The sequence below is a fragment of the Nansenia antarctica genome (genome assembly GCF_963989245.1).
Source record: "Nansenia antarctica genome assembly, chromosome: 16".
In the NCBI taxonomy this organism is placed as follows: Eukaryota; Metazoa; Chordata; class Actinopteri; order Argentiniformes; family Microstomatidae; genus Nansenia; species Nansenia antarctica.
In genome coordinates, this window is record NC_137686.1 from 18,075,430 (window position 1) to 18,102,600 (window position 27,171).

The following is a 27,171-nucleotide window of genomic DNA, read 5'->3' on the forward strand; positions in this document are numbered from 1 at the left end:
TGATAGCTTCTGGCCCAAGGTTAAAGAAACTCATGTAGCCAGATTTTAGCTGGTCTGTCTGGAGTTTCTATGGAAAAAAGGCGATTATCTGAAGTGTTCTCGGTGTCGTGCTGTCTGGATAGTGTGTCTTGTGTGCACATGAGAAGGGTATTGTGGGTAGAAAGAGCTGACGTCCCCAGGGCCAAAAGAGGCGAGCAGGAAACAAGATTTTCTGGTGTTCAGTAAGCGTGACAAGAGATAACCTCTTTCAAGCAGATAATGGAAAGGAGTCCACTCCGATACGTTCAGATCAGCATCTCCTAGCATTACTAAAGGTTTTCTCAATTTTGGAGGCTACTGAACACAACTGATAGTGGATGTTTGGTTGGGTGAGGTATGGTTAAGTGAGGGTCTGGTTGGGTGAGGGTTCTGATTAGGTGAGGTCTGGGTGATCACCCTTCAGGCTGCTGGAGGAAGTTCTTCATGGTTTTGACCTGTTGGAAGTGGCAGGACATGTCTGTTGCCAGCACCATCTCCACCACCAGGGCCCGCAGCTCTCTGGGGAGGGGAGGAGAAAGACGCTGGGTCTGTTAATAATCACATGGTTATTATACCCTTATTACATGCTTATTACACAATCACATGACTGAAATATACTCAATGCATAATATACAGTACCTATACAGTGGAGGCTGGTTTCTACCTCCACCAGCCTCCCCTGGTATATCATGATATGACATTCTGTCAGAGCCCATTGATACATCATCATGGATGACCAAACCGTGGGCAAGGGGTGCAAAATGAGATGGAAAGACAAGACACAGATAGTTCAAGCCTCTGTGACTCAGCTCTGTGACGGAGGGTCTCTCACTCTCTCTCTCTCTCTCTCTCTCTCTCTCTCTCTCTCTCTGCCTCTCTCTCTCTCTGCCTCTCTCTGCCTCTCTCTCTGCCTCTCTCTCTCTCTCTGCCTCTCTCTGCCTCTCTCTGCCTCTCTCTCTGCCTCTCTCTCTCTCTCTCTCTCTCTCTCTCTGCCTCTCTCTCTCTCTCTCTCACCTCCAGTCATCCTTGGACAGGTTATAGAGGATATTCATCTCGTCATCGTCCTGTAGGAGGCGATACGCAGCGCTTACATGGTGACTCTCCAGCACCGACCGGTCATTGTACAGAACGGCTGTGTCTGACCTGAGGAAACATGTACAATGGAAAAGGTAAATGGAACACATACATCCATGGTATTTTATTCTAAAATTGTAACGTCATGGCACACCGTTTTCCAAGAAAATTCAAGTTTTTCATTTTCATTTCACTTTAATTTAGGGACAGTGCGACATTTTGTTAAAGGATAGGCTGTGCGCAACCTCTCAAGTCAACACAGCTGAGAGTGCATGCCGAAGCCAAAGTAGTCCCAAGTTGGTAGAATCTTGTTTCTTGTGGTTGTCAGTAAAATTACCAAATGTATAAAATATTGATATATAGACTATCTATAGCTTTGTAAGACTAGAAATGACCAAACACTCAGCTTTGGAGTAGTAACATGGTCTATTTCCTGGTTCTAACATGGTTTTGAGAGGACCTGGCTAGCTGTTCCTTGAGACTAGGATCGGCTCAGCAACTAACTTCAAACTGCACGCAGAGACATAATGGTATCCATGAGTTCATCCGACTCTGGGGAAGGAGAAAATTGCCCAGAAAATATTGCACATTGAGGTATCCTTCTGAGGTCAAGGCCTAGCTATCACTAAATAATGCTAAAGTTACTTTTTCTGCTTTGAGCTCTGGACGTTTGGCGAGTTTAGTTTATTTTCTGACTGCAGGCTATCGTGACATGATTGTAAAGTGGCTCAGTTAATGAACACATTGATCCACGACTCAGACCCCTGCATTTTTTTAAATTCCATGATCCATTACCTCGTCTGAATGTGGAAGTTGTTTGTGGTCCCGGTGTGTTCATAATCGTGCACTGCCGCCGCAAAGATCATGGCGAAGATCTCAAGCTCAGTCAACCAGTGCTGATGTTCAACAGACATGAGGAGAAGAGGGAGAGGAAAAGGAGAAGAATAAGAAAACAAGGAATATAATGGGCAGAAAGTCAGTGAAGAAAGGATGGAAAATGAATGAAAGGAGAGAGGGGGAGTGTCGGAAATAGTGAAGAGAGACAGAGAGAAGTGGAGAGGAGGAAATAGTAGCATATCAGAACAATTGAGAAAAACGTGGAAATAGAGAGAGTAGAGAAGTGAAAGAGAGATGGAACAGAGGATAAAAGGATGCAAAGAGAAGAGGAGAAATGAGGGTACAAATGAAAAAGTTTAGATTTGACACAAACTCTAGACACAAACACAGATACACACTTCAAGCTATGCCGTAACTGGGGTAACAGACACATAAATAGAGAAGTTATACCTCCTTGGATTTTATATTGGAGCTTAATACTCCAATAAAGAGTATCCACAAACCATAGCTTCTTATTATAGAGATAGTGATGGCATTGTAAGTGCCTCCTAACATTTCTGAGTCGTGACTATAAAACCCAGAGCGAGACCAAGCAATACTTCCATTATGAATACAGTTGATCAAAGAAAATATTATCACCACAGTATGTTACACCAGAGGCACAATCCTTACTTAAATGCATAATGTATGTGTGTGTGTGTGTGTGTGTGTGTGTGTGTGTGTGTGTGTGTGTGTGTGTGTGTGCGTGCGTGCATGCCTGACTGCCTGCCTGCATCTGCAAGCATACTGTGTGTGTGTGTGTGTCTGTGTGTGTATGTGCGTGCGTGCGTATGTGTGTGTGTGTGTGTTTGTGTGTGCGAGCATGTGTGCAAGCATACTGTGTGTGTGTGTGTGTGTGTGTGTGTGTGCGTGCGTGCCTGCCTGCCTGCCTGTCTGCCTGCCTGCCTGCCTGCCTGCCTGCCTGCCTGCCTGCCTGCCTGCATCTGCAAGCATACTGCATGTGTGTGTGTGTGTGTGTGTGTGTGTGTGTGCGTGCGCGTGCATTCATGCATGTGCTCATACTGTACATGCACAGGGGGATACTGTATCAGGAAGCCTAATCGATTGCGGTGACTACCGTAATAAGGCGAGGAGGAAGTCATTAAGCCCAGGGTAAAAGATGACTAGCTAGGGGTTCATTCCTTCTAGATTTCCTACCGAGGGCTTTTTACGAATGACCTGTTGATTGTTGATTTAATGGAGGCCGGAGGGGAGTGAGTGATGGATGCTGCCTCTCTCTCCAGGGGGCCCCCAGGCCACCTCCCTAATGCTGTTATTCAGAGGGCACTGCCCACGAAAACCTATCCTGACGACAGCTGTCCCGCCAATGTTATTAGGGTGATTAAATCAACAGCAGTCGACTACAGGAGACGGTGGCCGTGTGTTGTGTTCTGCACCAGAAATAACCTCGAGTGACATGAGAAGATGAAATATGATTCAACAGATGGAAACAGAGAGAAGCAACTAGATCGTCTAAATAAAATATGAAGTAGTAGTAGAGTAGAGTGCAGCATGCGCTCAGTGTGGATGCATTGATATGAAGTCTTCAGTTAGTTGTTTAAAAAGGGAATATTTGCATTTTCAGTGCACTGTATGAATTTTGGAAAATGAATATGCGATGACATTCATTATACGTTTTGATTGAATACCCTCTACAGTAACAGTAATGGTTTTTCAAGTCTCCTTCCAATAGAACCAGGATTAACGTGTATTTTTCCCTAGGAGTCTGCTGAAAGGATCTCTGTCAGATTCTCCAAGAGAGGATGCCATATTTAGAGGCCACACACATTAGTCAACGCTGCAATTAGGCAGACATATCAGAAATGACTCAGAGATTCTGAATTTCAAAAGGACATAATCCCCATATGTGCCTGCTCTACCCGTGATACACTCATACCACCTCTAAACCCAAGGACCTGCCAACTAAAGCGTTCTTCCTCGGAAATATAGATTTGATGTAAGGCTCCATGATATATTCATTAGTTTGAGTGTATGTGAGTGCTCTTTGGTAGAGAGCCTTTTTCTATGCTACTTTAGAGCATGAATTTCACGTTGTTGAGGATGTTCTGGAGTGGAGTGTGTCAGTGTTTCTATTGCTATAGTCTATTACTGTTACGTACAGTGCCGTTTAGTTTTATGTTTCATTTGGATGCCAGGACACACACACACACACACACACACACACACACACACACAGTGTTACTCACCACCATCCCTGTTTTCAGCAGCAGATAGTGGACAGTCTGCGTGACGTCGGCAGCGTGCATCAGGTTGTGGTAGGGGTTTTTATGCTTGCTGTAGCCCACCTCCAGAGCCTCCACAAAGGACACCACCGCTGAGATGGGGATCTGAACAGAACACCACACAGAGTAAGTTGAGATGGGGATCTGAACAGAACACCACACAGAGTTAGTTGAGATGGGGATCTGAACAGAACACCACACAGAGTAAGTTGAGATGGGGATCTGAACAGAACACCACACAGAGTTAGTTGAGATGGGGATCTGAACAGAACACCACACAGAGTTAGTTGAGATGGGGATCTGAACAGGACACCACACAGAGTTAGTTGAGATGGGGATCTGAACACAGGACACCACACAGAGTTAGTTGAGATGGGGATCTGACCAGGACACCACACAGAGTTAGTTGGCCTTTCAATTCCCTACAGAGCATAGGCCACCGATGAACCCCCCTCCATCATCTCCGTTCTTGTGCTCTCCGATCCAGTTGTTGCCATGACATCCCTTCCTTTCCGACCTTCATCTAGTGTTCTGTGGTTCTTCTCCAGGTGGTTCTAGACCACACAAACACTAATCACTAATAACCAAGAAGCTATTGGTTAAGGCTTTCTTCTATAATGTATCATTACACTAGTATTTATCATTTCTATTTTTTTTCCGCTTTCGTTGAATAAGCCGAGGCTTCAAAGCTACTATAGACTGATTGAGCATTCATTCATTCATTCATTCATTCATTCCGATTTTTCAATACACCAATCGTTTACTGTCCAATATTTTCCTACAGTACCGGTATGCTTTTTCACTGAAGCATCCTCAACCATCAGAAACAATAGGGACTAACCAGATGAATCAGTATCCATTGAGTGAGCCTGTGTCCCAGAACAATACTCTCACCACTTCCCTGGCAATTTGTTCTACTTCCTAGCCGCACTGGTATGAACACCGCACCACAGGCTCCTGGCACTATTGTAATGCAATGCGATGATTCACCCTGTGTGCATTGAGGCCTGTCCAATGAGAATGAGCAGCCAACACTCCCAGGTCTTTTTACGTGTGGGGGGGTCAGAGACACAGAGATGAGTCACAGACCAGACGCAGAGACTCCTTCTTCCTCAGTGGCTTTACCTTGAATCGGCTAATGAGATCGTATCTGGTGAGCAGCTCATAGAATATAAACTTGAGAGCGTGGTCCCCGCTGGCCTCGTTCAGAGCGAACACGTCAAACGACCACTTGTCGGCATGCTGAGAGGAGAGAGAAAAATAGGAATATATTTATTATTTTCTGGGAAAGTAATCTCTATGGGATGTCTGTGTGTGTGTGTGTTTGTGTGGTGTGTGTGTGTGTGTGTGTGTGTGTTTGTGTGGTGTGTGTGTGTGTGGTGTGTGTGTGTGTGTGTGTGTGTGTGTGTGTGTGCGTGTGTGTGTGTGTTCTAATACCTTAAGGACGCCTATAACAGATGGAGGGTAACTCAGCCCCACCATGTTGGAGGTGCGGCGGTACATCCTGTTTGGGGGAGATAAAAACATCAAATGAAACAGACACAGAGCTGCTTAAACACAAAAAAAAACGCAAAACCATAACGTACTGCATCCACCCGGAACTAGGCTTAAAGACAACATTCAAACCTCAACACAGCACCTTAGGAGAATGCTTTCGAAAGGTTACATGGACCTAAGGGAAGGACAAACCACCACTTTACTTAATCCCACTATAAGGCATATGGAGATGATAGTGTAGGTATTTTGTAGCTATTGAATCGAGGAAACGTACTTTGAAATGTATTAGAAAGTTATTCCATATTCATATGTGTGAAAAAAAGACATCCTAAGTGAGAGATTCAATGGCATTTTGTCCTCCTGAAGTGATTTTGTTTATCTGATCTTGTGAGGAGCATGGTGCATGGTGCATGTAGAGTATGGTGCATAACTGCGTATCCACACTGGCTGACTCATACAGAGAACACACACATACGCACACGCGCACACACACACGCACGCACGCACGCACGCACGCACGCACACACACACACACACACACACACACACACACACACACACACACACACACACACACGCACACACACACACACACACACACACACACACACACACACACACACACACACACACACACACACACACACACACACACACACACACACACACACACACACACACACATACATACATTTGTAATGGAATTCCAGATTGCATTTTAAAAATGTAAGGCCAGTAAAACGCTCCCTTCAAAAACAAAATGTTCAGTGACTCACAACATGAAAAGGGCTTTGTTTTTTTGTGTGAAAATACTGGAAATAATTTGGTCTTCAGAGTGGTCCTCTTAATTCTCTGAACCTTATTATTCCACAAGAATTTCCCAACCAGTGTATTGTAATTACCAAAAAATTGGAATTGGTAGCACATTCATCTTCATGACATTAATCCTCTCTATGAGAGAAATAGGCAGCTAATGCGCTTAAATCAGCTTTGATGTTCTCCATCAGGGGTATGTAATTTAGTTTAATAGAAATTACTTGAATTTCCATCTGTCATGATACCCTGATATTTAATTCTAGATGTGATCTGAAATGGTAAAAAAATTGCCTGGGGAAAGGCATTTTGACTTTGAAATGGGGAGAATGTCAGTGGATGAGTCGATGACATTTAGCACGGCCTACAAACATATGCTCCAAAAGCCGTGAAAACATATGCCCACTTTACCCAGTCAAATGCTTTCTCTGCATCGAGTGACACTATTACTGGTCTGGTACTGCAAAAACAAATCTAGGGAAGCTACAACGGGTTCAGAGCAAAGCAGCTCGGCTTGCCCGAATTCAGAGGCATTTTTTGTAGGCCTCCGCAGGCTTGGTATAGTTCCAGTCTTTTTTTTATCTTGCCAGAACAGGAGTCGAGCTGGATACGCCAACCTGTAGACGATTTTGTTTGCTCCTCGGGATCCTTTTCGTGTCGTTAAACAGTCTCGGCTGTCTAGTCAGGGAAAAAATGAAAATGATGATGTGGTTATCATGCCTCGGGGTACCGTACTCTTCAGCCGGGCTAGCTTGAGAGCCCTGTCCTCACCCTGGTATCTGGTATCTCAGGAACTACATCACCACCGCTCACAGCTCTTGAGGATGTGGCTGGGTGCGTTTCGATGAACTCGGTGGGCTTCTTCCCCTCTCCCATACCCTCTGGGAGAGACCTGTCAATCTCACATTGTTTGGTCTGCTTCTGTGTTCTACATCGTCCATCTTAGCTCCCGGTGAAGCCATCTCCTTGCCTCGGCCTTCGAGGCGGGTTCCACTTCTGTCAGCTTGTCGTCAGTATGGATTAGGTCACCCTCCATTGCATTTTGTTTCTCACCAAGGGTTGTTTCTCACCAATGTTATTTTCTGTGGTCGTCAAGAGTGGATTTAAGCTCTTCAATCTTGACATAAATATCTTTCTTCCCACCGTACCTGCCGTCAGCTGAGCTGAGCTACGTGACAGCAGCTGGGGAAAGCGAGAACAAGTCGGCGACCGATCAAATGTTCAGACTTTTATTCTGAAAAATTCGGCGAGTAATCCCCACTATTACCAATACTAGTTAGTGTAGAGTAATGGGGATTACTCACCTAATCCATTGCAATGTTTTGGCTTGACTAGCGAATGTGTCATTGATTTTCAACAATGTTGAAATTCATTCACATTTTTCAGAATAAAAGTCAGAACATCAGATTGGTTGGCGACCTGTTCCCACTTTCACCAGCTGCTGTCACATATGGCAGTCTGCTTGAGTTCATAACAGCTCACTGATCCTCAATACAGTGCCTGTGTATTGTATTGAGGATTTGATTTGATTTGATTCAAAGCTTCCTGGGGTCCACACAGAACATATACAAGAAATCATCCTAAAAACATCTAACAAAGAAGAAAGACATCAACATAACTTCACAGAACACAACAAAGAAGAAAGACATCAACACAACATCACAGAACACAACAAAAAAGAAAGACGTTTTTGGTGAGCATCACAAAACACATAACAAAAAGAGAACCATCCACAGATTCTACACACAACAATACATAACAAAAATAGACTCAAAAGTAGGAGCAGTGAGCTTGGACTGAATTGTAGTGAAATTGTGCTACTCTTTTTGTTTTATACAGAGACTGTAGTGATATGATAACTTTTCATGACATGGCCAGACATAGGCTTCGTATCAGTGGATATAAACATGCCATTTTGGATGAACTACCTCTCCACAAATATCCCAGCCTGCACTGCATGTACGATGCTGCGGAATCGCGGCTTCTCCTCTGTCCGCCGCAGCATCAGACCCATCTGACGCGTGAAGGTGGAGGCCAGCCAATCACGAACCTCTGACGGCACAGACTCTGACTGGATATCACTGAGTTCATCCTCAGTGTCCACCAACCGTCTAGAGAGAGAGAGAAAGAGAGAGATTGAGAGAGAGAGAGAGAATGTTGGGAGGGAGAACGACAGAGAGAGAGACAATTAGGGGTGGGAGAATGGAATAAAAAAAATGGCTGATGTGAGATCATAAGGAGGCTGTCAGATCGTTACGTAACAATACAACTGAGAAGCTTATAGAACTGTTGTTGTGCTAGGTTCAAATGCAATTGTATGATGTAATGTGCAACAGTTACCATGTTGCTATCAATCCAAGATCTCAAGGGGAACTTGTGTTATGTGGAGATATATACATACTTTTGCATACACATTTCCTGGCAAAACATCAGTTCACTTCATGCAGTGAGTAGTACAGTAACTACTCTATCATCATTACTGTACATCAGGGGAGCCTGGTGGAGGTAGAAATAGGAGGACGGAGCTCATTGTAATGACAGGCTCATTGTAATGTAATGAATGGTATCAAGCACCTCCGCCAGCCTCCCCTGCTGTACAATGACCATCCGGATGCTATACTGATGATATATTCCACCGACCTATCCTAATATGTCCAGACCAGCTCTCTCCTCTCCCTGGCACGCCATAGCTGACCCTACTAATCCAGGACCAGGCTGGGCCACGGAGGATGACGATAGTAGACTTACATAATTCCATAAGCCTTATCATATCTGTGCTGGCAAACCTGGAGTCAACTACTGACAGCAGGAAGACTCCTCTCTCTCTCTCACACACTCTCACGCTCACACTCCCATCTGGCCCTGTTCGACAGGATTGACACCAGAGGGCTGTAGGAGAGGTTAGAGGGTGTCATAGAGCAGGGCGGATGGGATGACCCGGATTATATGCAGTTATGGCATGATGTACTGTATGTCTGCACAAAACTCTGTTGGAGATGCGATTGCTGATAACTACCGTAATCACCCATCTATCTTCTTTTTTTATTAATTATATATGTGTGTGTGTGTGTGTGTGCGTGTGTGTGTGTGTGTGGACTATTCACTTCCCGGGTGAATCCATAAACCAGTGTATACAGTGTCTTGTCATTATCTCCTTGCAGGTAAGGTAGATTAGGTAAACTTGTTGAGTTGCTCCTACCTTGTCTCCTCGATGTAAACAGACTCAAGCACAGACGCAGCATATTCCAGGTTCTTCTTGAGGTCGACAAGGGAAGCCTCTCCTCGTTCTAGCTGTTTTACGAGACACCTTAACCTGTAAGACACAGCACAATATAGTATAAACCAGTGTATACTATACACTAGAACATTATCCACTAGGCCATCACTACCCCCTAGAAAAAGGAAGTATATATTTGTATTGTATTGTATTTTTGTATATTGTATTTCTTTTTTTATGGTATATTTATTCATATGTATTATTAATTTAATATTAATTATATAACTATATTTAATAGGTGTTCATATGACACAATCTGGTTAAACGGTGCTTTCCAGCCATGCTCCAGTAATGGTAGGCAAGCTCTCTCTACTGTTCTATTTGAATGAATACTGGGCACAGGCCCGGCTCATGAACTTTGGTGGCCCTGAGCAACGTTTTGAATGTGGCTGTGTGCTAGCGGACTTTTTCATTGACGGGTGTTTCTTCGACGGGTGGTAGTTTGCCCTAAATCAACGGCAAAAGTGTGGCCCCCTCTAGCGTTGTGGCCCTAAGCAACCGCATAGACTGCTTATGCCAGCGACCGGCCATGACTGGGCACAATGTGACAAGAAGAATTTCTCCCTTCCCAGGCTTATTTGACTAAATGCATTTCACATCCATGAAAAATAATGATGAATTATTTTACTATGCTTGCTACACCAGCATAATTGGTGATTTGTGAACTCCACCAGTGCGAACCTAAATGGATTTGCAATTTTGAGTCGCAGGCACATCTGAGACTGACTCTCCTGAACTCCAACACGTCTCAGCAGTCACATCTGGTGAAGCCTCTATTGCTAGTAGGCTGACTTAACTTTTTGTTGGGTTTGCTGCTAGCTAGCTGTATATTTATATCCTAAAAACGTGAAGCAGACAAACTGACGTTGACACACATCCAGCAATTAGTACTGGTGCTAACTCTAGGAACGAAGCTAAGCTAGCAAACTAGTTCAGTGGTTATCTTTCGTTGCAATGCCAACCATATTTGGCCACCCATTTTGGAAGTAGTAATATACCTGCTTCCCTAATGACGAAGATAGTTACTAAATAGTACTAACTATTTTTCAGTGGAGAGCAGAAACCAATACAATCTATCATGAAAAGAATCTCCAGAACCAAATGCTTGCAGTATTGTAATAATTATTGCTGTTGGTGTAAAACGAAATATATTTGTATAAAAGCAATAACACGTTGAGGGTGTGATATATCATGGTTTGAGTACAGCTGAGCCGGTCATTCGGCTGCGCCTCATGCTTTTCACTGCAGCACAGCTGTGCTTAAATCATGATATAGCACACCCTCTGGTGTGGTATTGTTTAAATAAGGCATCTGCACTAGATGCGTCACTAGTTATAATCTCATAGATCATCCAGTTTACAGACTATTACAGGCCTGGAAAGAGAAGCCAATCGATTAAGGAACAAAAACAGCTCGATTACAATTAACATTGTTGCAGAGCCAAACAAAACAATGGCAATTTTTCTCTTGAGAGAGAATCTGTCCAAACAAAACAAAATCCCACCAAATAGCAAACACCAACCTCTACACACAGTAATCTATTGCAAGATGTAACCTGTCCTTAGAAGTTAAGTGCTGTTTTTCAAATTGAATGCCCATGGTGGTTTTTGGAACATTAAACGTATCTCAGACCCCCCGAAGCTGTGGTTTAGTATTGTTGTTATGTATTAAGCAGTGAGGCAGATAAGACTCTTGACAAAACATATTGATTATTGTGGATCACGCTGGTCAGATCTTATCAGAATCTTTATCCAATAATCCAAATCTATTTCCTTATTCTGCCGGAGGCATCAGTCCACCATGCGAACAAGATAGCAATTTATGTTTCTGAAAAGACCGTCCTCTATGAAACGATTGTATTGTCACAGCAAATACAATGTCAGTTTCAGTTTCTTTTCAATTGCTCAAATGTAAAAAAAAAGCTAAGCTTTAAATAAAAACACCAGTTCACCTGCGGTTCATATTCAAGACAGACACATCAGATATCCTCAGCTCTTTTCAGTGGGGCTGTGGCCTTGGTACATACAACAGGATTCAGTGAAACCCATCTCAGTGACTGAGCCTTGTCTACAACACTGCCTCGCTCACCTGATAAATATCAAGACACAGACATTGTTGGACATTTTAGAGATGAATGAGACTGACTGACATCATAAAGGAGACGGTGAAGAGAGGGATGACTGCAGAAACAATCACCACCACAACGACAACAGCAACAACATTGCGTGCAGTAGCTATGACGATTTCAGAGGATATTAGTTAGTGAACACGCAAGTCACATGACATTGTGTGTTTACTAATGATGGTTATTAACCACAGCTGTGTGTCAGTGAGCTTTCCCTATTTGCGTGCATCTATAAAGGAAGAAATACTTCTGCCTCCATAGACGAATCAGATTGTAATTAACCACATCATTACGTCCAAGTGAAGCAGTGGCTATAAATTCTGTGTTATAAATGTCATTATGTTGAATGACTTTAATGGCAAAACAAACAAAGCATGAAAAATGGCTTGCCAAGTGCAAGGTGCAGACTTGAGTATGGTCTCTTCCCAATACAATCCTAATTGAATTGGAGCCCTTTGTTGACCACCACACAGCCTCTACAAAGTTCATCATACTTTTGAAGTCATACATAGCGTGTGTTGGAAGAAAAAAAAATGATGACAATTTAATAAAAGTAAGTGGTATCCTTAATGCAATGTAATGTGAAGTCTGCCCATGGTATGTTAGAAGATAAAGACAAAAAGATATTCCTCTGAACCGAGGCTGGTTTTGTGTCCTGTGCTCTTAAACACGCAAAGTGAGTTTCACAGACAACAGGAGAGAAAAGGGGATTGTGTGAAAGGAGAGACAAACATCAGGAGCGCCTCGATCGATGGTCACTGTCGACTTAACTAAATTGCCTCATTCAGTCTGGTCCTCTCTCAGAGGCAGAGACCTGGCAGGGATTTGGACCAGGTCACAGAGAAAACTGATGGGGGACAACAAGCCAATATTATTTCCAACAGGGACAGCTATATTCTGTTATACCTGTCACGTAATACAAAACACTATGGGCCGGTTTCACAGACAAAGCTTAAGCCTAATCCTAGACTAAAAAACATCTTCAATGGAGATTTTACATTGAAAGTGTGATTTAGTCCAGGACTAGGCTTAAGCCTTGTCTCTGAAACCGGCCCTAAATGTATTTTTACACTAAAGGGACTTCAGTATAGGCTGCTGTATGTACAATATTAGATAATAGGCTGGCAATACAAAAACAATTCCTATTCCATTCCATGTATTACAATGAGCCCATACCAATCCCTATTCTATGCCATGTATGGTATTACATGAGCCCATCCTCCTTTTCTCTATCTCCACTAGCCTCATCTGCACTGGGGACGGGGATGAGACTGAGATACTGTACTTAGTGCCATTTATCTCCCCATGGATCTGATTTATGTTGACTCATACGGAGGGGAGGGAGATTAGGGCTGGACTTTAGGATTGAGTGTTTTTCTCCTCCTGTTTTGGCAGCTTCCAGTTTTTTGGCCTTGGCTGACCTGCTTGGAATGAACAAAAGGATGGTGGCTAGAGAGCCAATCTACAATACTGTTCACAGCCCTTCCTCTCCACTTAATGGTTGACCTAACCAAACACTGCTGTTGTGACAAGCCAAAGTAAGCAGAACATAAACATCATTGTAGCACAAACCGCTTCACAAGCACTTCAAGTGATGTATCCAGAAGGCCATTAGTTCAGCCAAGATAATTCCAACGCAACACACACTTTTGGTAGTTTGTCCACGTTCTCATACAACTCAAAAATGAAACAAGAGTCTCTCTCTCTCTCTCTCTCTCTCTCTCTCTCTCTCTCTCTCTCTCTCTCTCTCTCTCTCTCTCTCTCTCTCTCTCTCTCTCTCTCTCTCTCTCTCTCTTCAGAACAGACTCTGCAGCAACACTAGTAAAAGCCTATTTTCCTCACAGCAGAGAGGAGATAGAAACGGGAGGCCCGTCGCTGCATGCAGAAATGGGCTTGCTGTCTTCATTTTGATAGTGTTCTCCCCCCAGACGGCATGTAATCGATGCCTCGGGTCAATGTAATCAATCGGGGGAAGATTAGCATGTGTTCAGAGAACACACACACAGGTTCGGACAGATAAGAGGAAAACCCTGCAAAACATGATGACTCAGTTAAGCACTACATCAGACCTCCAGCCATTTCTGAACCATGTAGGGGCTACGTTTGCTGGCTTTCCACAGAGGAGCTTATGCTGTGTGCACAAGTGCATGCCAAGGCCAATTATTGCTTTCCCACAGTCACTCCCGGGCTTCAACAGGGCTTACGCCAGGCCTTTTCAGTACATAAAACATGGGCTTTTAGCCTTTTCTACCCCCCCCCCCCCCCCCTGGTCATTATGAGGTCAAACAAGCCAAGTGCGTGGCCTGGGGTGGTCCAGTGGTCTAGCACCGCAGTCTACAGTGCACGCACACATATGCCCTTGTCGGCATGGGTTCAAATGCCCTGCTGACATGCCCTCTCTCCCTTCTTCTCCTTACTTTTCCTGCCTGTCTTCACTATTTCTGTCCAATAAAATGAAAAATATGAGTGGGATTAAAAAACGCTAACTGGCAGTTCCAATGTCTACCGCGACAGTGAGGTGGTGGACAGTTGAGCATGGGGGGTAGACTAGATTAGATGGGTTGCGAGGGGGAGGTGTAGCGTCTATGTGTCCTCCCGAGGTATTAGGAGAAAGCACATTGTGATATTTTCCAGTATAGAGATACAAGATGTAGGTAGTGCTCAATACACTCAGAGTAGTAGTGGAAAAATAATCAAATAGAATAAAAATACGTAGTAGTTTGGCCTTCCTCAATGGAATCCATACATGGATTGACAGCAATTGGTTTCAAGCATTTTGTTTTCAACAGAAATTAGGTCACAGGGCTTCAGGCAGGATAGCCACAGCAATACTACCAGCAACACACTGAGATAAACCAGATTATATAAACTTACTCAGACAGACTTCACCACTCAGTCCAAATGTATTTCTCTACCGGCAAATATAGTCCAAGTTAGCTCGTTGTAACTACACAAATAGCTCTTTTAAAATTGTATATATAATTGTCATGAAGTGCTTAAGTTACTAGAACCTGTTGGTAAACCGGAGGATTTGTAGTTTTGCCACCTTAGGAACTGCAGAATGTAAACACACTGGAGAGCATACAGGGTGGGACTAGAAGGCCCAACTGTGGACATTTGATTGGGTTTGTTCAGTAGGCTCGAAGCACTGGGCTTTGAGCACTAGCTGGCCACTAGTAAGCCGTTGCAGGTACTGGCACCATGTATGTGTTCGATACCATTCCTCATTCGTCTGTCCTCCGACTTATACCTCCACTAGCCTCCACTGAATACAGTATTCTCCACAGGTTGGCGTTGCTGTTTATTAATACCACAAATCTGTTGAAAGACAAATACTCCCCCAAAACATGTTGAGTGACTGAAGTCTTTTATGTACCCTAAACAAAGCTTGTCTCTCGTGGGAGGTTCAAATGACAGATGTGTCAAGACTGCCGGAGGGAAGTAAAAACCTCAAAAAAGCTCAATGATTGGCTGATTGCAGCCCACTCACGCCAATCAAATTATCCGGAATGTGTGTTGGCATGATAACACTGCATATACTGTAGCTCAAAAAGGGGTTTAAAGCTAGTTCATAATAACATTGAATGGTCCAACAATTATTCCACACTTGACAACTTTGTTTTGAGTGCAGCAAGTTTGTTACCGCATCTTTAATTCAGTACAATTTGAGCTACCTGCCAGATGGAACTCTGAGGTAACACCTCACACGTTATTGCAGACTCAATAACACACGGTTGGTGTGCCCTGTAGCACAGAATTTATTGCTTTTGAGTAACATATCACACCATTTTTGAGCGCCCAACAGTGTAGCAAAGTTATTGAATACCAAAGTCATTGAATACCTCTCCTCAGTCTTTTAGGGACTGTTTCCCAGGCACAGATTAAACCTAGTGCTGTACTAAATCATTCTATTTCTGTAGAATATCTCCTCTGAAGATCCATTTGATTGTAACATTAGACCTAATCTAATATCAGACCTTAATGTCTGGGAAAGCAGCCCATAGAGTTTACTGATTATAAACAAATCACATTAATTTCAAACTACTTACTCGAGGCAGGGGAGCATGGACTTGGGGCAACACTAGTCTAGATGATAGAATAGTGTTTTATGATACATGAACACACAGGCCTATTAAAGCACCAGAGAATCCGCTCCTCAGCAAATTCCCATCTCCAATACTGAGGAGTGAGTATGAGGCAATGGACCGCTTGGCAATGCTAACATCGCTATTTGATTTATGATGGCCTAGTCATCATTTTAAACACTTGAAGCATTCATCAACCATATGGGCTTTTATAGCCACTCTATATTGTGTGTGTGCATTACCAAGCTCCACGTAACACATGGTACTATAAATTCAGATGGAGTCTAGCGAATGAAATGACTCAAGGTCTTGCTCATACGTATGCTAAAGCATTCTCAGTAGATCTGAAAGATATGCGCCGCACTGGACCAGGAGCTGAGTTATTGTTCAATTCCAGATCCTCGCCTGGGATCAATAATGCAAACAGAATATTCTGGAGCTTTTTGGCTTAGTAGTTCATCTAAGGATTAGTAGGTGAGAAGTTAAATTCAGTGTGTGTGTGTGTGTGTGTGTGTGTGTGTGTGTGTGTGTGTGTGTGTGTGCATGCATGTATCTGTATCTGTGTGATGGGTGTGTGTGTGTGTGTGTGTGTGCATGCGTGTATCTGTATCTGTGTGATGGGTGTGTGTGTGTGTGTGTGTGTGTGTGTGTGTGTGTGTGTGTGTGTGTGTGTGTGTGTGTGTGTGCATGCGTGTATCTGTATCTGTGTGATGGGTGTGTGTGTGTGTGTGTGTGTGTGTGTGTGTGTGTGTGTGTGTGTATTATACAGTACTGTATGTGTGAGTAGATATGTGTTTGCTTACTTTCACCATTTTCATTCCATTCCATGCATTCCAATGAGCCCATCCTCCACACAAGCCTCTACTACTCTATAAGCTCTCAACTCTCAGCTGGACTCCTCCTCCTGCTGCTTTACCCTTGTGATTTAGCGATGTCCATGGGACCCCATTAAACCCTGGCCAGGAGCCAGAGACCCGAACCAACCAAGATGGCCATGACATCATACTACTCACTCACATACCCTGCCCAGAGAGCACTTAACCCCCCTGTCATTTGACGAAAAACAATTGGCCATTTGGCCACTCATTTCCATCAGCTTCAACTGATATTTGTGATTTTTCTTCTTCTTCTTCCATGCTGCTGCATGCCTTTGATAAAAGAGCGTTTCCACAAGATGGGGACACCAGCTGCTTCATGAAACCTCAAGAGGGGCTAGAGACACGCTTTCAATTCCTAGCCTCGAACCGGAGAGAAGGTCGCGGAGAGCGAGCTAGCACGTTAGCCAACGACACAACAACAACAACAACAACAACAACAACAACAACAACAAACAAACATGGCTGAACAGTGCTACACGGCTATCAACTCATGCCCAGCTTCTTTCTTCCCCGTCTGTATTGTCGCTATCGCCACGGCGATGACTCATGTCAGCCAATTAGCGACAAAACTAAACAAGCGGCGGCCAAAAAACAAATACACACGGCATGGAATGGAGCGCGGTGAAATGTCAGTGCGTTGCTTGCATTACCACATAATTAAGGACTTAATGAAGTCGTTAATGACTGTGATGCTGTCCCCTTAACTCAGCAGTGGTACAAGGAGGGGTTCCCAAGTGACGTACTAAGGAGGGAGGGGTGACGGGGGTTATGGGAATTCAATGTGACACATTTCATATTTCACATTTCAACATCTCAGGGGGTGGTGATGGTGCCTAATGAACCACAAGGCTCTAGGGCTTCTAACTTGGGACGCACCTGCCTTCATGTACAGTACATGGATGAGGTAGGGCTGTATTTCAACATGTGAAGACTAGCAGTGGGTTCTGTTCAATGACTTTGAATTAAGTTGAATTAAGTTGTAATTAATTAAGCGTCCTTGGGTTCGAGAAAGGCGCAATATAAATCTAAGATATTAATAATAATAATAATAATTCAATTGAATCTTCAAGAATCAATGGGTATATTATATGAAAGGACCATTGAGCAGCAGAGCAGCAGAGCAAATCCCATATTGTGCCTTTAACCACGAACCATCCAGGTACATGGAGAGTGGTCTACTAACACTACTTGGGACACCATATCTATCTTCAAAATGGCACACACACACACACACACACACACACACACACACACACACACACACACACACACACACACACACACACAGATGTCGCACACACAGGGGCTGGTGTCCCACTGGGATCTCGCAGACCAATTCAGTGAAGTCCTTTAATGCTCCAACCCTGAGGCTTAACATTTGGCTTAAATTGTCTTATCTCTCTTTCCTCAAAGAAGAATCAGACTTTCATGTGTAATCATCACGAAAAGAAGAAAACTACTCGCACAGGAGTAGGCATTTACACACACAAATACTGTATATGATTAGTCTAAAATTGCCAAGAAAATGTCCAAAACAGATGCTTAAGCGGAGACAACCTCCCAGCCTCCACAGACTGTGCACTACATGCACACAATCTTCAAAATGTGCGATAAGAAAAAACCCATTACACAGTCCACAAAGCTTCAGATATTAAACACTCTGCTGCACATCCTCACTAACCAGTAATGTCATCATAAAATGTCATTTTGAGCACTGAACTCACTGACAGGGCACTGCATTGAAGCTTTGAATACTGAAGAGCGGGTGTCATCACTGCTTTGTGGCCTAGGCGTACACAGAGTCATGGAGAAGCTGTGCAAATGGGACAACAAAGCAACGTGTCATCGAGCATACTGTCATTCTGTCCAAAGCCTTGTGTTATTTACCTCCTGGTGACCACACCCAATAGCTGTCCGGCACTGCTAGTCGGCCATGTTTGCATGTGTCAGTATGGAAGAGCATAATCCCTGCTCTCCCAGCATGCTGCTAGAGTTACATAATCCATAGGATTAAAAATGCATCGTAGAGAAAGTGGAAAGTGGAGAGAGAGAGAGACAGAGGGAGAGAGAGACAGAGGAAGAGAGAGAGAGAAACAGAGGGAGGAACTAAAGGATCCAGACGGTGAACAGAAGACGACCATCATGTGTCTGAGTATATGAGGCAGAGAGAGAAAAGAGAGACAGCGATTCACACAGTGATTCCAAAGTGCATTTTCATGCCGAGATGACATTGCCAGAACAGTCTAGAACACACATTTTGGTTCTCTGCCCCTGTAGTTCATCAACAGTTTATGTTCTCAGACACACTGAGGATTGAAATGCAGAGAAATGCTTGGTACATTATGTTCTCCGTTGGATATAACTTCAGAAATAGGAGAAAGGGCTCATTGTAGTGCATGGAACGGAATGAGGAATGGTATCAAACACACCGTTACTCATCCCTTTCAATGCCTTACAATGAGCCCATCCTGCCTCCCATTTCTACCTCCACCAGCCTCTCCTCTTAATGGAGACACCATCAGACTGGCCTCTAAACCCTTTACCGTGTCCACAGTGTTATCACTTCTCTGTGGGGATAACCTTATTCCAACGGTGAACCGTTAAATGCCAATAATCCCCTTACAGCAATCCAGGTGAAATCCAATTTTTTAAAAGGTCACTAAAAGGTCACAAATTCCCATATTCAGCAGATGAAAGTCATGCAATGTCCGTACGAACTCAAACGCAACTGCGTAATCCCAATAACACATTCTGAGCACTCACACGTAGCGTCCTTTTTCCGATGGTGAAATGCCAACATTTAGAAACATGTGTCGAACATAGTCAGATTCCAGACATCACTTTTGGATGTGGCACTCGCTGATTAGTTAGCATGACGCTAGGAGCAGCAAGCTTTTACTCTCTCACAACCACCAGGCTATTTGAACATGCAGTACTCCTCTCTAGTACTGTGCTGGAGTCTGACTCAAATCCCAGCGCTGTCGCCGTTCTAAACACTTACAACCACTAGGCAAACTGTGCTGCAATCTGGTCTGACAGGTGATGTCTGAGTGTGTGCGTGTGTGTTTGTGTGAATGTGTGTGGACGTGTGTCTATCTGTCTGTCTGTGTGAGATGAGGTCTGCGGGAATTGCACTCCCACGGGCCCACGAGAACACAGACAGGACTGACGGAATGACAGAAGTAACGAAACGATGGAATGACAGAAGTACAGAATATAAACCAGAACAATGTCAATCCGAAGCCGTGTCACCAAGCAGTAATAACGTCACTGTGGTCCTATTGATATGTGCAGGCGGCCAGTCTGCCAGAGGTCTGAGGAGCCTGTATGTGCAGTCAGATGTGAAGATATCTTGTCGATGGACGTTAAGACTCCCCATCGCAGCTGTTTGAGTTTAGAAACCCCATGCCTCCGTTTCTTAATGGAGTTTCTGTGTTGCCTTTGACTGTCCTTTCATAGGTGACCAAAGTCGGCGTGACAAACAGGCCATAGGGTAGGCCAGTGGAACAGGGAATGGAGATAAGGGTGACCAGGGTTAGGTTAGAGGTGGGACTGCCCTCTAGATACACTTAAAGGGGGGAGTTTGTCTGTAGCAAGGCAAGGGAACACACACACACACACACACACACACACACACACAAAGAGAGCAAGATAACTCAATGAATCTAGATAGAGCTACAGAAAATACGGCTGTAGATTAGATTATCTCTGGCTTTCAAATCAATTAATCAACTATTACTTTTCGACCAAGCTGAGTAGGAAACACCACAACCCCGTATTCGAATCATTGCTAGTGCTACTTTATAAGCCGGTGAAAACCATACAGAGGAGTGTTATAAAATTCATTGACTGCATTTGAATTATTCATAATCTAGGTACGGTATTGCCTAAAACTACACACGGTTGAGTATCCTGCAGACTGTTCAGTTCTAATGAATCAATTGAATGAAGAATCCTAAAAGGATTGAGAATATCTCCCAGTATCTAGGAATGAAACACTACTGTTGACACTCTATCCCTAGTCTCAAGTACCTAGTTCTAAATAGCAGGAAGGAACCGTCAGGCGCCAAGGTCAGCCATGGTCGATCGTCAGATGAATCCTCTGGTGAGGCATTGTTGTCAGGCTTGGTTGTTCTGCTGCTGATTAGCATCCCATTAACAGCTCAATTAAGCCTAATTAATTAGAGTCTTCTCTGGAGCTAATGGCAGCATGGAGATGGCATGGATGCGGAGCCGTCGTGACGGGTGAGGCTGTCGGAGAGCTCTGCGGAGACCACTCTGTCTTTATGTCTATGCCGCCACTCTCGCAGGCCTTTTATGCACTCCATAATGGAGTGGTGTGTGGGGAGAGGCTCCAGCGGTGTTAATTACAAATCAAAGGATGTTCTCAAAGGTGGTGTTAGCTAAGTTGAGGAACATTACACCGCCGCCTGCTATTCCCATCCCAACAATCCTGCTATAGTCTTTCAGTACGAGCAAAATGGGAATGAGGTAAAATGTTCCTCTGGGATGTTGAGTGAAGTGTTTAGTGCAGATGTGTTGGCTGGTTCTCTGACAGATGCTCACAGTTCGGTACCGTACTGTACTGTAACTAAGCTACTAACTACTTGCTAACTATATCCTGACTTGTTATCTTATTATCTTATTAACTTATCTTATTTTTTGTCACTTATGTCCTGTACTACTGTCACTTTTTTTATCTGGAATTATGTCTATTGCCTTATTAACTGCTGTGCAGTTGTGCTGCAATGTCAGGAACCAAAGCCTAAGAATTACTCTCACACTCGTGTAATGCAGGGCTCTCAAGTCTCACGCATTGGGCGTGAGACAAGGTGTGGCGTGTGAGCGTGTGAACGGGTTGAAATGCGTGTGTCTCACGCCCAATGCGTGAGACTTGAGAGCCCTGGTAATGTGACGTATGACCAATAAACTTGAAAGTTGAAACTTGTATGTGAGGTTTTATGTGTAGAGTATGTTGGGTTGAGTAGACACTTTGAACAGACACAGCAGTTATGCTGAAAAAAGTGGTTTGGGACAGCAACTTGATCCCTTCAAAGATGTTTTATCCGCTGACGCGTTTCAGAGCGAGCTCCTTGGTCAAAGAACAGACTGAGCAGCCCTCCAGCGGTCCAACAGAAATTGAATAGTTGAGTTTTGAGCGCCAGCACTTTTCATCATAACCTGTAACGTATTTCACGGCCGTTAATGGCTTGTCCTTGTCATTGACGTCACAATTGTGTTAGTTGTCAGAAGATGATGGGTATACTGTATGACTCAGGAATTATACAATAAGGACCAGAGAGGCCAAAATAACAAGATATGTTTCTTGTAAAGTAAACATTGTGATATGGCTTATCAAGGTCTGTGGAATGTACACACACTGTAGCAGTTGAGAACAGCATTCTGGGGGGGGGGGTGGATATGATTGCGCCATTGTCTCTAAACATTCCTTTATCAAAATCTCTCTCAAAATCCCTCTCTCATACAGTACACACACACACACACACACACACACACACAAACATGCACACACACACGCACACTCAAACGCGCACGCACACGCACACACACACACACACACACACACAGACAGACAGAGCTTAGAAGACGACACAGAGTCGTTAATCACATTTAGGCGAAGGAGCAGTCTATCCTGTGACAACCAAAAACAATAACATCATTCAATTAGTAACATCTGATCCCTCGTAGTGTTTAAACAACATCCAAGCAGAAACATATTGTGGATCACCAACATCGTTGATTACAAAATGAATAGACTGATCCAAGGCCAGACTTGGCAGTCAGTGGGCCATGGTTGCAATTGAGCCCAATGGCTGAAGAAACATGCAATTTAGACCCAGAGAGTGAGGCCCCGGGACCAAACCCACTGACCCGGCCCTGATGCATGATGGTACATAAACACACGACTGTGTGTAAATATGTGATCTGAGGTTGGTCTCCCTGTGGGCTCGTAATGTCCCGGCGCTACTGAGATGAATGATCTAGGGTGGTGTGACGGGGGCCACCATGATGATGGTCGAGCCATGATAAAAGAGAGCTATCTCTCTCTCTCTCTCTTTCTCTCTCTCTCTCTCTCTCTCTCTCTCTCTCTCTCTCTCTCTCTCTCTCTCTCTCTCTCTCTCCCTCGGGTCATTACACTGAGGAGGGATTGGAGGCTGAGGCTAGGGGGGAGATGGAAGGATGATTTAAACGGCAAGATTAAAGGGGTGATGCGCAGTATAAATCTATATTATTATCTTCTGTGACAGGGCTGGGAGTGTTCATGAGTCCAAGTCATGAATGAGAGAAGCTGTGGTTTTAAGATCTTACGCTCCGTGCTACTGAGGTCCATCCATCAACGTGATCCTGTAGATGTACATTATGCAGGGGTGTCATGTACCAGATATTTTAGCTGTTAGTTGTTCAATGGTCATTTCAATTAATGATACACATAGGTTATTTAAAAACCTTTATGCCTTATGAGTTTAACTGTCACACTTGTATAACGTATATACAGTGCAGCTTGAAAGTATGTGAACCCCTTGTGCAATTATAGATTTGTTTTGTTTTTACCATGAAATCTTTATTTAATCAGAAACAGTCTTTTTATCTGAAATAACAGGTTTATATTTACCAATTCACTATGTTGGTTTAGAGGAAATCATGCGTGTAGTAGAATAAATTATGTTTAAAGAAATGAGTGCAGGTGCAAAAGTAAGTGATCCCCAAGTTGCATTGGTTAAATCAAGTAGGTAAGTACAATCAGGTGGGTAAATAATTGGGTACTAAATGAAACAATCAAAGGAGGGATCTGTCGGAAAGTTTGGGCGGAACTGTGATAAATAGAGATAAGAAACCTGGTCAGTTGAGATCTCAGGAAGAGGGTAGTGAGAGCACATCAGTCTGGGGCTATAAAATCGATTTATAAGAAGAACAAAAAAAGATTTGAGCTCCATCACATTGTGCACACATTCACAGTCCACTGTGAGGCAAATCATTTACAAATGGAGAGCATTTAAAATTACAGCAACTCAGCCTAGAAGTGGACGCCTTTCCAAAATATCTCCAAGAGCCAAAACAAAAATAATAAATCAGGTAAAAGCCAACCCAAACATAACATCTATATATTTACCCTCCCTTGCTGCATCTCAGGTAAATGTGCATGCTTCAACATGTAAATAATAAGAACACTGAATGTAAATGGCATCATGGCAGGCTTGCTAGGAAGAAGCCTCTGCTGTCAAAAAAGAAACAAACTGCCCATCTTAGCTTTGCCAGAGCAAAATCTGGACAAGCCTGAAGGTTTCTGGAAGTCACTCAATTGGCTGAGTTCTGTAAGGAGTGGGCAAAAATCCCTCAAAACAGATGTCAGAGACTGATTAATGGCTATACAAGACATTTACTCCAAGTTATTAGTTATTCGCTGCTAATGGAGGTGCCACAAGCTACTGGCTGAAGAGGTTCACATTTTGCACACATGACATTTTCTGAGTTTCTGTGAAATAAACCACTCTTGTTAAATAAACAATGAATATATCTCTTTTTTGTTGTAAAAAAATAAAATGTTGGGTTTAGATAAATAAAAAATTATAAGTTCATTTAAATATGTTATACAAAAATAATGTCCAACTCTGTAGGGTTCACAATAATTAAAGCTGTTTTTGTCAACTATGACCAGTGGGGTGAGCACACTCAGGGCCTTTTTGTAAATAATTATGAACGACATGGGCATAAACTTTGAGTATAGTAATTAATTTGACATCAGAAAAATAAAAGAAAACAGGATGAATGTTAGAGGGCACTTTGCCCCCTATGGGCATGGAGCCTCTGGATGTATGCATACTATTGATTTGTACTCATTAGAGCAGCCAATTACAGTACACAGAGAGAGAGAGAGAGAGAAAGAGAGAGAGAGAGAGAGAGAGAGAGAACCTGTTTTTCCACACACGCTATTAAACATTATAGCTGATCCATAGAACTTTTCAGAATCTCCAACAATATTACAACAACAACAAATCACTCGCATTGATCTGCTGCTGACAGCTCAGTAGTGAAATATGTGTGAAATATTTCTGGTTCGTTTACATTTACATTTAATTTTTTGACATTTAGTAGATGCCTTTATCCAAGGCGACTTACAACAAATACATTTGTCTAAGTAAGTATTGTTCATTGATTTAAAAAAAAAATCAAGGCTCGACAGTGGAGTGGCTAGAGCCCAAAATTGTCTGCTTGATTGAAATACCGTGGGTGGTACTATACAGTAGATAGTGGGGATACACATTTTACCCTGGGAGTATTGGGCAGGAACCGGCACAGGGAGGGGTGAAGAGGGAGGGGGGGGCGGAGAGTATCTCTAGACTGCACCTGTCACTATAGAACCACGAAACGGTGAGAATTAGCGAGCTGAGACGCCTGCTGCACCACAGAAAAGAAAGGAGCACCTGATATTCCACTTGGGGGAGAAGGAGAAGGAGAAGGAGAAGACTGAGCGGAATGTAATTAGCTCAAGCCATGAGGTTCGTTTGAGCTGGGCAATTACTGTCTAATTATCAGGTGCAGAGTGAATGAGGTAGGGGGGGAGAAGAGAGAGAGAGAGAGAGAGAGAGAGAAACTGTTCATATGCTGCAATTGAGAACATGAGATCAAATGAAAGATCCATGTCAACTTCCCATCTCCAGAAGCTTCCCATTCTAAGAGCTAAATAATAAAATGTAAAAAATCTGATCTACAGTTCAGAAACTAGCCTTATCTCACACCAAAATAATGTTCATCAATGAATGTGTTTTTGAACACTGCAATTGAATCATAATTATTTGAAAAACAGTTCAGATAAACCGATAAACAGTCAACTGTGGGCTGTAATATTCTTGACCAGCAGGTTCTACCCAAACGGAATCACATATTAATAAATAGATTTAACATTTCAGCTTGTCAAATAACCTCCAACGGGTAACTAAAATGAGCTTGGGTAATAGGATGCAATGGGGTGTTGTTGAAGCGCAGCCAGACCCTTGCTCACACTCTGTCTGATTACTGACATTAACAGGACAGCTCAATTCTCCCCTAGGGCTCTCACTCACACACCATGACATGGTGGTACTGAGTATCTGTCCTCCTCTCCATCCTCTCCATCCTCTCCATCTCTCCTTCTCTCTTCTCTCCCTCTCTCAAATCAAAAATGAAACAGCCAGCTACTGTAGGCAGAGTGCAAAACGTGGAGAAACATGACAACAGTGGAACCGAGAGATCTCTGTCCTCCTCTTCATCTCTCCATCCTCTCCTCCCAAATCCCTTCACCTCAATACTGAAGCTGGTCAGCTAGCCATGTTTCCAGAACTAGGGGGAACATTACACGTTATATAAATAAATAACGTTTATTATTATTATTATTATTATTATTATTATTATTGTTATTATTGTTATTATTATACATCAGCGTCTGTCTAAGAGAAACCAGAGCAGGCTAGATCAGAGCAGAGGAGGTGAACAGACAGAAAGACCGACAGGCAGACAGACAAATAGACGGACTGACGGCCGGACGGTATTTGACCTCAGTCCCACACTGGAGAGGCGAGCTGACAGGGCAGACTGAGGCCTTCAGCTGGAGGCCTGCCCTGGATCAGATGTAATAACCATCTATGGCTTCCAGGGTTAGGAAATTGCTTGCGCTTAACCAGCTCAAATGAGCTTGTAATGTGTGCAGATTGTGTTTGTACTGTTCAGTGGCTTCATTTCAAAACAACCCCAGGCAACCTGTTGCAAGCCGGCAAGCAGGATCGGTGTTTTTATGACCACTGTATTTGCTAGAGGTGAGAGAAACGTGTGTTTATAGGAGAAGGTTCGTCAAGGTTCCCAATTCGTGATACTAACACTGGTCGTAACTAGGGCTAAAGTACATTCTTGGCATGGTGAAGACACGGAGAACCACTTACTTGATAAGTGGACGAGTATCGCTTCTTCACTAATGCTTCTAAGGACTGAGAGTGCTGTTTACATAGGGTCAGACTAGCTAGTGTACATGTGCAGAAGTAGAGGCTTACAGGGTTTAGTTGTGGGTGTTGCTGTTTATTTGACGATTTGATGCACACACACACACACACACACATTCATATAAAACAAGCACATTTGTATCTATTGCTCTCTCTTTCTCTCTCTCTCTCTCTCTATTTTTCTTTCTCTCTTTCTACCTCTCTCTCTCAGTCCCCCCCCCCCTCCCCCCTTCCCCCCTTTTGAGAAAAGGCTATCTCTCCATCTGTGTGTGAGAGGCAGTCCTGGTGTGTCG

The 27,171-nt window shown here is 43.5% G+C and overlaps 1 protein-coding gene across 1 annotated transcript in view; it reads right to left on the bottom strand.

The window, feature by feature from the left end:
* LOC308172052 (dual specificity calcium/calmodulin-dependent 3',5'-cyclic nucleotide phosphodiesterase 1A-like) overlaps window positions 1-27,171 on the bottom strand; it is a gene marked incomplete at both ends in the record, with an annotated part of 64,359 nt that overhangs the window by 6,349 nt on the left and 30,839 nt on the right. Inside the window, 8 exons of the mRNA XM_080546963.1 lie at window positions 436-537; window positions 1,033-1,161; window positions 1,888-1,988; window positions 4,176-4,316; window positions 5,337-5,453; window positions 5,649-5,715; window positions 8,450-8,632; window positions 9,721-9,834. Coding sequence (XP_080403089.1) covers window positions 436-537; window positions 1,033-1,161; window positions 1,888-1,988; window positions 4,176-4,316; window positions 5,337-5,453; window positions 5,649-5,715; window positions 8,450-8,632; window positions 9,721-9,834 — 954 coding nt within the window. The remainder of the gene's footprint in view (window positions 1-435; window positions 538-1,032; window positions 1,162-1,887; window positions 1,989-4,175; window positions 4,317-5,336; window positions 5,454-5,648; window positions 5,716-8,449; window positions 8,633-9,720; window positions 9,835-27,171) is intronic.